Genomic DNA, 13,376 nt, shown 5'->3' with positions numbered 1-13,376 from the left:
TACTGCTCTGGAAGAGCAAGGGAAAGATGAAGGAACTACTATGAGTTCACTACAGACTTCATAGACAGGCTTCTTTTTTTCTCTCTACCTGTTTCTAAGGCATGTATTTTTCAGCAGGAGCCACCATTTTCTTCATACATGTGGCAACTGCTGCCTCAATTTTGGGTACCTGTATCAGAAGTTGCTCCTTTTAGCAAAAGCTGAGATACTTCATTACCTGTCAGTTCAGATATCCTCTCTTAGAGGGCGCTTCTCATTCAGATGTAATGATTCCTGAAGGCATGAGTTGAGAGGCAAGCCTGGTCCCACCTAACTGCAGGAGGGAAAAATACTTGCCTGATGGCAGTACCTCTCCATCTTGCCTCGCTGGTGGCATAATACAGAACCAACACACCTGGACACAGTGCCAAGCTAGACAGCGGACAACAGACTGTTCTCTGACCCTGTATATGACTTCTTGAGTTCTGATACAGATGAATTCCTTTCTTCCTTTGACGAGGGAGGGAAGCATAAGATTCTGTGGAAGAGTCCAAATCCCTGCGACGCTTCCTGGATTTCGGTTATATTTTGGGGGGACTTCCAGTGTGCTCCAGTATTGTCCATAGGAGACATGGAGACAAGACGATCTAGGTGCTATTTCTTGGACAAGGCCTTTCTAGAGGGAGTGAGTTCCCTCAGTCTTCTGAAGTACCAAGGGATTGCTGGGTAATAATCCTGACCAGGGCATGGGAAACGATAGCTGTGGAGTGGCCACAGCTAGAGGGAGAAAACTAGCTTGTCTGCTCAGAGTCAGCATAACCCACCGTAGCACTTTGGGACTGCACCAGGAATGAAGGAAGGGGGAGTTGTGAAGGCAGTGCCTAGTAGGGTGACCAGATGTCCCCGATTTTATAAGGACAGTCCCAATGTTTGGGTCTTTTTCTTATATAGGCTCCTATTATCCCCCACCCCCTCTCCCGATTTTTCACACTTGCTGTCTGGTCACCCTAGTGCTTAGCTTCCCCTGTGCTCTCAGGTCTGCCTGGTGAGAGAGCTGATGAGATAACAAGGGGCCTAGATGGGAGCACTTGGGTTTGCAGAAACGAGGAAGTAATTTCTCTTCTTGCTTTTGTGTCCTTGCTAGGAAATACATGCTTGCATCGTTTCAGAACCAGCTGCCACAGGAGCAGGTGAATCAGTCTGCAGAGCTATCTGGCTTATACGCCTGTGATCCAGGGGCTCCTTCCATTTTCTGATTGACTCTTCTCTAAGTCCACCTTAAGCACAAAACAAGTCTCTCTCCCCTAGGCACAGACAAACGGGAGCTCTGCACTGGCAGAAAACCCTTTGTTCTTTTATTTACCGTATTTATCCTTTGGCTCTCCAGCCAGTCATGTGTCAGGGGGTAGCCGTGTTAGTCTGTATCCACAAAAACAACAAGGAGTCCGGTGGCACCTTAAAGACTAACCGATTTATTTGGGCATAAGCGTTCGTGGGTAAAAAACCTCACTTCTTCAGATCTATTCCTCAGGCAGAGTGAGCAAAGCATACAAAACATAAGAACCTACCCTCTACATTTACAAGCTTCTTCCAAACGAGAATTTTGACTTCATCGCTGGAAGGCGGCTGGGAAATACATGTGATGCCATTTTAAAAAGCAGAAGCAATTTACTGAAGATGTGTTCCTTACAGCCCTTTTTTTTTTTTTTTTTTTTTTACTGCCACTGTAAATAACCTAAAGTTAATATATATTCCATTCCAAAACACTATGTTAGAAGAACATCACGATTTCAAAGGGAAGCACTCAAAAGTCTGGAGACAGCAACCTGGAGGTTTGTAATGCTTGCGTGCGTTTGTATTTGACACGATCACCTATTCTTTTTTCCTCTGGACCCCTACTTCAGTCACTATACGCCGAACAGCTTGTACAGTCCATGAGGCAAGAGCCAGTCTGGCTCAATGCTACACCCCTCAAAAATCATATTCCACACACATCTCAAACGTCACTGCACCGTGACCCCCTTCGGACAACAAAAATTACTACACGACCCCAGGAGGGGGGACCGAAGCCTGAGCCTGCCCGAGCCCTGCTGCCCCCAGTGTGGGGGCCAAAGCCCAACCTGAGGCTTGCTGCCAGGGCTGGAGTCCTCGGGGTTTGGCTTCAGCCCTGGGGCCCAGCAAGTCTAAGCCAGCCCTGACGACCCCATTAAAACGGGATCCCGACCCACAGTTTGAGAACCGCTGATCTACACATTCAAAAATGAAATTCCAGGGTCAAAGCCAATGGAGAGTCTGTGGACAATAAAACAAAAAAGACTCAGTCTTCAAAGCCAGTGCACATGCATGAGACCCTTATAACTCAGCCAAATCAAAAACAAATTTTCACTGCCCCCCGAAGAAACCCAATCCCAGAAATAAAGTCCTCCAAAGATGCAAAATACTGTACTAGACTCTCTGGTTACAAAATGTAACTAACGTTTAAGATCGTCTTTACCAGAGCCCTGTACTTTAAATTTAAAAAAAAAAATCAGGTCTAGAGAACTACTTTTCCCAAGGGTGGGGCAAGGCCAGAGCATGAATGGGATAAACAGTCGAAGAAAGGAAGTTATCAGGTCAGTCTACCTTTTCCCATTCTCTTCCCTATTCATGACTGTCCATTTGACAGTGGGATATGTCAAGAAACTAAATCCATCCCTGGGTGAATCAGCAGTACCCAGTTTAACTATTTCCATCTAGTACCCCAGAATACAGGGGCTACCTTATCCAGTGCGTAAGATTTTTCTGCTCAGGTGGTCGCCATGCTTTGAAACTATGTGGGTCCTTGATACCGTTGATTGTCAATGACTCTTTGGCTTTATTCATTTCTTCACTGCGTGCCCCAAGCCATCTTGCAGTCAATGCCTTGTTGTCCTTAATTGCTAGCTGGTAAAGAACGAAGGGGTGCTGGACTGTCTGATGTCTTGGATAGCCTAATCTAACGTCTTCACTGTCATCCTCATATACAGAATATGCCACTTGACATCTTTGAAGTGCTTGTGGCTTGGGAAGAAGGAAGGTGAAGAAATTTCTTGCCATCAGCAAAAAGGGGCGTTAACTCTCAGATAGGCTGCATCTGTTCCAAGGACGACCCATCTGGTAATATAATACAGTAGTGCAACTGAGTGCCACAGCTCAGGAATTCTCCAGGCTGACAGCTGTTAGAAATGGAACTCTGAGCAAGTGAAAGTGACACAGGACATTATTTGGGGGGTGCTTGAAGTACCCAACTGAGACTGCATGTGGAGAAATCTGCAAGTAGGTATTTTAAAAAGCACTTTATATAGATTCATAAGATTTTTAGTCCAGAAGGAACCATTATGACCATCTAATCTGACCTCCTACTAACACAGGCCACATCCAGTGATTCCTGCATCAAACACGAAAACTTGTAGTTGAGCTAGTGAACGTTTTAGAAAAACAGCCAGTCTCGATTTGCAGACTTCAAGTCATACAGAGTGTACTACATCCCTTGGCAAGCTGTTCCAATGGTTAATTTCCTTCCCTGTAACAAATACACATCTAGTTCCCTTTTGAATATTTTTACGTCAACTTCCAGCCATTGGATCATGGTATGCCTACATCTGTTAGATTTAGGAGCCCTTTCACATCCAGGGCCGGTGCAACCGCTAGGCGAACTAGATGGTCGCCTAGGGCGCCAAGTGGTTGGGGGCGCCAAAAAGTTCCCTCCGTATTTCCCCGGACATGTCCTTTTCGTCTTTAAAAAGCCGGGAGGAATTGGTAGAAAGGTCTGGGATTTTTCCCCCTCCCTCCCCATGCAGAGTGCGGCACGGCTGATTGGGCCGCTCCCATTGGCCTCCAGCAGCCAGAGTCCCTCCCCCGCTCCCCCCTTCCCCTCCCCCAGTGCCGCGTCGCCCGCACTCTGCGGGGGAGGGGCTGTGTGCTCGGCAGCCTGTTTGGTTTGGCTCCAAACCAGCGGCTCGAGAGGCATGGTGGTAAGGGGAGTCCCGGGGGGCAGTCAGGGAGCAGGGGGGGTTAGATGGGTCGGGAGTTCTGGGGGGGGGCTTGAATGGGTCCGCAGTTCTGGGGGTCCTGTCAGGGGGCGGGGAGTGGTTGGATGGGGCATGGGAGTCCCGGGGGTCTGTCTGGGGGCAGGGGTGTGGATAAGGGTTGGGGCAGCCAGGGGACAGGTAGGGGGTAGGGTCTTAGGGGGGCAGTTAGGGTGGGGGGGGGTCTCAGGAGGGGGCAGTCAGGGGACAAGGAGCAGGGAGGCTTAGGTAGGGGGTAGGATCCTGGGGGGCAGTTAGGGGCAGGGGTCCCAGGTGGGGGCAGTCTGGGGACAAGGAGCAGGGGAGGGTTGGGGGTTCTGAGGGGGGCAGTCAGGGGGCGGGAAGTGAGAGGGAGTGGATGGGGGCAGGGCTCGGGTGGGGCTCTCCCCCCCATCCTCTTTTTTGATTGTTGAAATATGGTAACCCTAAAAAAGCGGTGCCCTGGCTCGGGAGGAGGAGCCGCCTTCCGGAGGTACTGGAGAGCCAGAGTGTTGGCGGTGAGCCCCAGCCATGGAGGAGCCGGTGTGGCACAGTGTGAGCCACTGCTGCCCCTCCCGGAGCAGGCTCAGGGCCCCGCGCCGCTGCGGCTCAATGCCCGGGAGCCGCAGAGCCCGAACGCGACGAGGGGGGAGCCAGGGGGTGCATGGGGGCCGCCGCCCACATGCATCTGCTGCAGCCTGCAGGAGCCCCCGGGTGGAGGCACTGGGCAGCAGCCTGGGCAGGAGGGGCGGGGGGCGTGGCTGCTCCCCGCTAGCGGCACCGCCGCCTTTGCAGGGCTGCTGCCCCCCTCCGCCGCGCCGGCTCCTCCATGCCGACCTGCTGCAGCGGTCCAAGCCCGGCAAAGCCAGTGAGTGGACTCGGGGCGGGGGCCGCCGGGGTGGGGTGGGGAGGGGAGGGCTTGCGGGGGGGCTGTGCACCCTCCAGGGGAGTTCAGGGGGCAGGGAGAGAGGGACCTGGTCTGGGGAGCAGCCCCTGGGCATGGCTGGCCCCTGGGGTCTATCAAGGCTTGTTGGGATTTGCCCCTCAATGAACCGACGTGCAGAGGGGGGAGGCGCAAGGTGGAAGTTTCGCCTAGGGCACAAAACATCCTTGCACCGGCCCCGCTCATATCAAATACCTTCTCCCTGCCTAGGCACTTATCAGTTGACCAAAATACCTTTCAACTTTCTCTTTGATACAACAAGCTTATAGGCATTAGTCTATATGTAAGAATTTAATTAAAATCACAAGTTCATTTGTGCTTATATCATCACCCTCTTAATTTTTTAAAATCCTTTTCCTTTAGAGGTTTGTATGTGTGGTACCTCCAGGGCCAGCGAAATTTTGTTTTTTCCTTTTCCGTATTTAAGGTGAAACGAACAAGCCATTTCTGAGATATGAGACTTTAAAAATAGAAGTAATTTGCTTTTAGAATATTCTTTGGACACATCTCTCAGACAGCATGGCCTAGAAACTTCACATTTGTTTTATTCCTAAATCTATCTAAGGATATGTCTGCACTGCGCAATTAAACCCAAGCTCTCATCCAGGTTTTAGCCTTAACTCCCCTACTGTCCACACGAAGACCTCTGACCTGGGTTTGGAGGTGTTTTAAGCCCAGGCTGGCTGGCTCAGCTGGGGATGTGGGCTAGACCCTGGGTTCCAGTATAATGGGCTGTAACCTTCAGGCTAAATCATTCAAGTGCTAATAGTCCTCCAATGCCCTTCCCACAATTCCCTCCCTCCCAAAGGACAGACAAGTTCTCTTGGAATTGACACGAACAACTGAAAAAGACTCTTAGAGCTTCTCAGCACGAAGACCCATAGGCTATGCCCCGAGACGGGGGAGTGCAGAAACAGTGTGGCCACAGTAACTCAAGTATTGCTTTGCAGTGGGCACGCTCATATCTGGGCTAGGCTAACCTGGATTCCAATCATATGGGTTAACTGTGTAGTGTAGACATAGTCTTAGACAATTATCTCCGCCCATTCTCCCCCCGTAATATCTCAAGGGAACTGAACTTGGGTCCCCGGCTAGTTCTCTGGCCAGTAGACCATTCCTCCCATTATCCTTCATAAGTTCTGATGCACAGAACAATTTCTGGCAACGTAGGCTGCTGCCTTTAGGAAGTTTTCAGTACAGATGTCAGGATGTTTGAATGCTCCCTCAGGTCCTAGACCCAAAGGTTATTACAACTTTACCACAAGCCCCACTGGTATATGGCTTCACTGAATATGAAAGTTCCGTTAGCTACAGTGCTCCAGTTCAGCAAGATTATTACAGATTGTGAATTCCATCAGCCAAATTACCAGGTGTAGTAGGAAGAGAGCCTGAGACATAAGCCCTTGTATCAGAGGCCTGGTATGAGGCAGGACCTGCTCACAGAATCTGGCAAAAACAGGGCTAATATTGCAGAAATACACAATCCTAAGAAGCGCTAAGCAAAGAGCACTCACGCAAACTTATCCTGATATCAAGTGGTACCAAAACATCCCAATATCAAGGATGGTACAAAAACATTCCCCAAGGATAACAGGAACACATTGACCCCTCCTAAAAGATAAGGTCAGGATGACAGTACGTAATAGAGATGTTTTGATTGAACCAACATGTACAAGGTGGTGGGTGATAACTAGCCACGTCAGGGGGCAGTAACTATGTCAGAGGCAGTACATAACTTGTTTGTATCAGGGTATAAAGATGTATCTCAGAGGGAGTATCTTTGTCCAGCTGAGGGGGGAATGGAAAGTCCCGCTGTTCACTGAGCTACGTCCATTGTCGCAAGCATACGGGTCTCAGTATCCTCATAGAGTCTGAGAGGTGCCAGGGCCGGTGCTACCATTAAGGCAAACTAGGCGGTTGCCTAGGGCGCCAAGATTTGGGGGCGCCAAAAAGTGGTGCCCCCAATTTTTTTTTACAGCGTTCCTACGCCCTCTCCCCGAGCGCTCCACTTCTCCCACCTCCCAGGCTTGCAGCGCCAATCAGCTGTTTGGCGCCACAAGCCTGGGAGGGGAGGAGAATTAGAGCGGGGGCGGCGTGCTCGGGGAGGAGGCGGAGCAGAGGTGAGTTGGGGTGGGGAGCTGCCGCACGGTCCCCCGGGGGGGGGGGAGCTGCCGCGGGGGTGCCTCAGGGTGGGGGGGGAGCTGCCGCAGGGCTCCCCATCTCAGCTCACCTCTGCTACGCCCCCTCCCCGAGCACGCTGTCACTGCTCCACTTCTCCTGCCTCCCAGGCTTGCGGCGCCAATCAGCTGTTTGGCGCCACAAGCCTGGGAGGGGAGGAGAATTAGAGCGGGGGCGGCGTGCTCGGGGAAGAGGTGGAGCAGAGGTGAGCTGGGGTGGGGAGCTGCCACAAGGCTCCCCGGGGGGGGGAGCTGCCGCGGGGGTGCCTCAGGGCGGGGGGGGGGGGAGCTTACGCAGGGCTCCCCACCCCAGCTCACCTCTGCTACGCCCCCTCCCCGAGCACGCCGTCACTGCTCCACTTCTCTTGCCTCCCAGGCTTGCGGCGCCAATCAGCTGTTTGGCGCCACAAGCCTGGGAGGGGAGGAGAATTAGAGCAGGGGCGGTGTGCTCGGGGAGGAGGTGGAGCAGAGGTGAGCTGGGGTGGGGAGCTGCCGCAAGGCTCCCCGGGGGGGGAGCTTCCGCGGGGGGGGGGGCCCTCAGGGCGGTGGGGGGGGGCGGGGAGCTGCCGCAGGGCTGAGGGGGGCGCAAGGTAGAAGTTTCGCCTAGGGCGCGAAACTTCCTTGCACCGGCCCTGACAGGTGCTATTACCATGCTTTGTTGACAACAAACCTGGCCTGGTGCTTTCGTACCTTAACGGAGCTTGTTGTCATTGGGCGGTTCGCTCAACGTCTACTGTGCCAGCTGTCTGCGCAGAGCTGGGGCAGCACACAGACTGTTTACAAACTTCAGAAAGTTTACAAATATGCTGGCAAAGGCATCGCACTCTGTAAGCCACAAACTGCGGGGGGGAGATTTTAATATCCATCAGTAGAATTTGATTCAGTAGGTTACAGACTGGCGCAGCCTCCAGAAAGTATAAATTAGTAGATGGTTCTTATAACTGAGCTAGTTTGAAATGTATATTACCTGGCACGGCAGTGAGAACAGCAATTCCCAACCCCTCACACAACACTATTACAGACATTGTGCATTTTCAAACGTACATTTGCAGCAAGACAGAGCAGAAATCAAAGCTATTTTTAAAGTAAAAGCAGACATTCAAGAGACAGTGGTGACTACTATTTTATTTCAAGTGCACAACTATGATGTTGCTTGGAGACGGGGGAGAGAAAGAGAAAGTATTTAAAATATTGTTGTCAAAATATAAGAAGCCTCAAAGTGAAGCGCTGTGGTATGAGAGTTCAGAAACAATGAAACAGAAAATTCCACAAAGCCAGAAAATAAAGCTAGATATGCCAAACCTTCTATATTTCATTCTCTAGGTGAGAAACACACTTATGTTTTTCAGTTTAATTTCACTGAGAGATGAGGCTTCAACTAAGCAAAGTCAGTACTGGACCAGATTCTGGTATCGTTGACTTCAAGGAAGTTTTGTTACTGCCTTTGGTAGAGCAAAAACAGGCTCCTTACTTAGTAATAACTTGACATACACATAAAAGGAAATATGTGATTTAGGCTATAACTATGGTGGATAAGAAGAAGCCTGAAAGCTCCAGTTTAAAACTCTGTAATTTCATCAGATTTAGGTTTACTATATTATGTGTCAAAACTGAAACGTCTATCAGAACAACATTACTTAGATCATTATCAGCACACTAACTGCAAAAAAATATTATACTAAGACACTGGAAAGCTGACATGAGACTGATGTTTTAGGAATGGATTTCATCCCTAGCAGACACAATCTCTTTTGAAAGTCTATATGATACACCGATATCTGGGATAATTATGGTTCACATACTGTCAATCAGGAGATTAACCCTTAAACCTTTCCCTATCTACCATTTTTCTCCTTACTTTTCTGCTTTCCTCTTAAGCAGGATGAAGCAGACCTTGACAATAAGAGTTATATTTTTATACTTCAATCTACCCTACTAGCTATAGCAATATTTACACAAATGTACTTTCTGTATACACTTGTTATACGGTTATACTAAAAATTCAATACAAATTAGAAGAGGACCACAGGAAGCAGAGAGAAAAGACGAACAGAGGGCTGATCACAGGAGAGACTGTTACCCACCATGTTTCCTTTAGCAAAGAGAAGACTGCTGTTTAGTTACTATGAACGGAGCAGAGAACAGACTGACTAGATTAGATCCTAATATCAGCAACATATAACATATCCTACTATCATCATCAACATGTAACATGGTGGGAAACGAAGGAGTAAAAAGTGAAAGTCTTAATGTTCACTACCCCGTTCACTTTTTAATGTGACTAGTAGAAAAACCTTAAGGAGAGAAGATTCTGGTTTGGTCTAGCTGTCTGGGGTAGCACCACGCATGGCCACACGTGGGAAGAAAGACTGAGGCATCAGTCTATGGAGCAAAGTATCGATGTTACGAAGTGGCAAAGAGAAGATGGCAACTCTTAGGGAGCAATCTATGTAAGCAGCTTTTGCTGGCGACATTAAAGACTGGGGTTAAACCCCAGAAAGGACTCAGTTCTACCCTAAATGGGAAAGACAAAAGTCACCCACAACATTTTTTAAGTACCCCTTTTTCAAACATCCCGGGTCTACCTTACCTTTAATGAGCTCTGGTTTGTAGGCTTTTTTAAGTTGTTCTAGGAAGTTGTTGTAGAAAGACTCTGCTTGCTCTGCAGGCATAGCCATGTGATAGTCTGGTTTGTTTCCTTTCAGGATGCACTGCAGAGTAAACTGGCTGACACAAAGCACCTCATACTGTTTATCCATCACGCTTTTAGACCAGTGTTTGCCGCTTTCGTCTTCGAACACACGCAAGTTTAAAATCTTGCGAACCCTGTGAAGAGAAAAAGAACAAGGAAGGCTACTTGCATGACCTCGGCTCATTCCGAATCATCATGTGTAAGGTTAACAGATGTGAACGGCACACAGGTATTGATACAAGCACAGGTAACAAGATATATATTATAATATATATGTACAGGTATTTGATCACAAATGGCAAAGATACAAGCCATTCATTCATCCCTTCCCCTAAAAAAGGGGAGTCTTATCAATATCACACATACAGAACCATAGGCATGAAAGCCCTTACAAACTCATCATGCTATTTGTATAAAAGCCTTCTCTTAAACATTTGGGGATAAATAATTTGGAAGCAAAATTAATTGATTGTGGAGGACAATGGTTTATTTGAGGGGGTAAAACTGATTTAGAAAACAGAACCAACTGCCTGGACTGGGCACACAAATGGGCCACAGGGCAACTATGAACTGGGCCCAACAATAGTCGTCAGCAGAGATGCAATTGCCCCCTCTATATGTATGCATTGTTGGTTCATTTCTAGTGTTCGATCAATAATAATACTCCATTCCCATCCATCCTGATTCTTTTAAGTTCTTCCTTTAACGTTTACTCTGTTTCATCACTTGCAGCACCCAGTAATGAGCCCTGCCAGTTTCAGTTTGTCTGGAGAAGTAAATCCAGGGCAAAACACTACAGTCATCACTTGAAATTGATCATTTTGTCCCACACTGAAAAGGATGTTATTAGCCTAAACTTGGAACGCACTTATCATCAAGCGTAAGGCTTTGCCTTTCAGCTGTTTTATGGCGCAGTCACATATTGATGTTCAAGAATCTCTGAGTGTCAAAGCAACAGAAACTGCTCCTGAATCGAGCTGCTGATTAAAGACTGCTGGAAGGCCTGCGGCGGGAACTTAAATCATCATCATCATCATCATCATCACTGCTGCACTTAGCAGATGTGACAGCATTAAAATTGTCTCACTTGCAGGATCAACAGAGAAAGTTTCATTCAATGGCACTTGAAGAATCTGGTTAAACCAGTTTGTCATTTTTTCTCTTAGCAATCCTGGACCATGTTTATATTTTATTTAAGAATAATTCTCTCTCTTCAATAGTTCAGTCCCTTCAATTGTTTGTTTCCTGACTCTTTATTCAACTTCATATACGTTGAGTCAGAGAAATTAATCCCTTGGAGTTTGGGAATCTCTACATTCTAATCACCCATGTGCAGTATTGATCACCAGCTTTCACGGTTACTAAAGCAAGTATGAGATAAAGTGACTCAGTGAATTGAACACACTTTGAAGATAGGAAAAGTGAGATAAGGTAGCCCAGCTTTACACAGAAGCACATTTTCAAATTTCCTGCCCATCTTCTAAAAATTTTAGATTCTAACAAGTCAAGCCCCAATACAGTTCACAACTCCACGCACCATTCTCTCTTCAGCATCCAATGACAGTTGATTTCACCCATTCTCCACTCTTCTCTCTAATCACCAATGATTTCACCTATTTCATTCCCCTTCTCCTTCCCTCTCTAGACATGTCTTCAGTTTTCTTACTCTTTCTTGTTTGACTTAACAAAGTGCTAAAGTTTTCATGTGCAGATTGAAAAGAGATCCTAAGACTCCTAGTATCACAAAATCTTTCAAATATGTTGTATGTTAACGTAAACAGTTTATAGTGACATACAGTAGAAATTTTTAAAACAACTATAACACCCAGAAAAAAATAATGGGAGGTTATTTTCTGTGGAAAACATGTAGTGGTTGGTTTATTTGTTTTGGGGAGACTTTTCCACAGTGCTGCATAAAATGAAGTGAAACTATATTTGTTAGTCTGTAAGGTGCCACAAGTACTCTTCGTTCTTATAACCAGGAGGCCCACAATCAAAGTGTAACATAAAAAAAAGAACATGGAGAAACTCACATTTTCCTACAGCAAGAGGCCACTTTTTGAATATAGTTCTGATATTACTGATTTGGAGTTAGTAACATATGAATAAACAGGAATTAAAAGGGAACACTCAATGCATGTCATGACTTACATGTGTTCTAGCTCTTTGTGAGTATCTTCCAAAGAAATACCCAGCAACACACAGATGCCTCGTCCAATGGAACTTATTTGTTCCCCACCCACTGCAGGACAACAAAAAAGAGTGTGAAATTAACACACTATCTGGTTTTATGTCACATGCAAGCATCAATTCCAACAGGCAATGGTACAATAAACACTTTCTGGAAATGTCACTTGAATTTAAAGAGTTAACTAGCTGTCTACAGCATGTACACCAATTCAATTTTATAGAGGACTGAAAGTCATTTCTGTGAAAGGAGAATTACCTTACAGCATTGCAAGATGCTAAAATTACTTGTAAGAAAAATCAGAACATGTACACACGCCATACCAGCATTCCAAATGTTTACTCCCCGGTATACATTTCTATCATCGGTTTAAAGGCAATATTTAGTGGCCCCCCCCTTTCTTTTGAGAGTTACAAAATATCAGCCCCTTGCCTCTCATGAAATTGATTTGCTAAATGAAGAGGCGATTTGGCAGCTCAACATGCTTGCTCCAGTGTTTCAAAACATTGCATGGAAAGTTTTAGCACAGCAATTCTCATTATAGTCAATGCGAGGCACGTGGTTAAGAACATGAAAAAATTCTTGGAAAATTTACCCAACTGTATGAAATCAATAAACTCATTTGATTTCTGCATTGCAGAAGTCCCTACAAAAATTAACATTTTTAATAGATTGATTTTTTTTTGTCGTTTTCACTGCAAAAAAAAAGTTGCATTCAATGTTTTGGTTTTTCAAGATTTGCAAAGAGACAAGCATTATGGTGCAGAGGTTAAGGCCCTAAGCTGAGACCAAGTGTTCTCTACAGCTCTCAAGTTGGCTGAGCAATCTACAGGGTCCTGAGTGGTTTGGGGGTTTTTTGAGTGTTTTTTCTAAATGTAATACTCTAATACAAGCACAGCTATTGAACTTGAAGCAGGAATTAATACGAGGACATCCTGTGACCTTGTTATGCAGAAAGTCAGACGAGATAATCACAATGGTCCCTTCTGGCCTTCGAATCTATCTCCGAAAACAGATCTTGGTATAAATGGGCCAATTCTACCCAACCGCATGAAAACAAATATCAGTTTCATGACATCTAAAATAAAATATGTCTCTCTAGGCCCACTGTAATATGCTCAGAGAGATAAAAAGTGATTTTAATGAGAACCCGTAGTCATGGCTAGGATTATTTTATTTAGATTTATACATCATCTAAAAAAACCCACTGAGCTAAGCGCATGTTAATATTGGTTTAAAAACACAACCATACCTGTACAAACAAGAAAAAAAGCCAGCAGCTACCCACGAAACAGAATATAAAATGCCATGAAAGATGAGAGTCAAAGCCATGAACAGAACCTTACCCACCCTCCAGCATGCCTACAAGAAG

General features: G+C 46.5%; 1 protein-coding gene across 1 annotated transcript in view; it reads right to left on the bottom strand.

Annotated features, from left to right (window-relative positions):
* The window catches only part of DTD1 (D-aminoacyl-tRNA deacylase 1), a 111,059-nt gene that overhangs the window by 92,041 nt on the left and 5,642 nt on the right, over positions 1-13,376 (bottom strand). Inside the window, exons 2-3 of the mRNA XM_065401779.1 lie at positions 11,968-12,058; positions 9,715-9,950 (exon numbers count right to left, since the gene is read on the bottom strand). Of these exons, the coding sequence (XP_065257851.1) occupies positions 9,715-9,950; positions 11,968-12,058 (327 nt within the window). The remainder of the gene's footprint in view (positions 1-9,714; positions 9,951-11,967; positions 12,059-13,376) is intronic.

This window comes from Emys orbicularis, chromosome 3 (genome assembly GCF_028017835.1).
Source record: "Emys orbicularis isolate rEmyOrb1 chromosome 3, rEmyOrb1.hap1, whole genome shotgun sequence".
In the NCBI taxonomy this organism is placed as follows: Eukaryota; Metazoa; Chordata; order Testudines; family Emydidae; genus Emys; species Emys orbicularis.
This window is presented reverse-complemented; position numbering and strand designations above follow the sequence as displayed.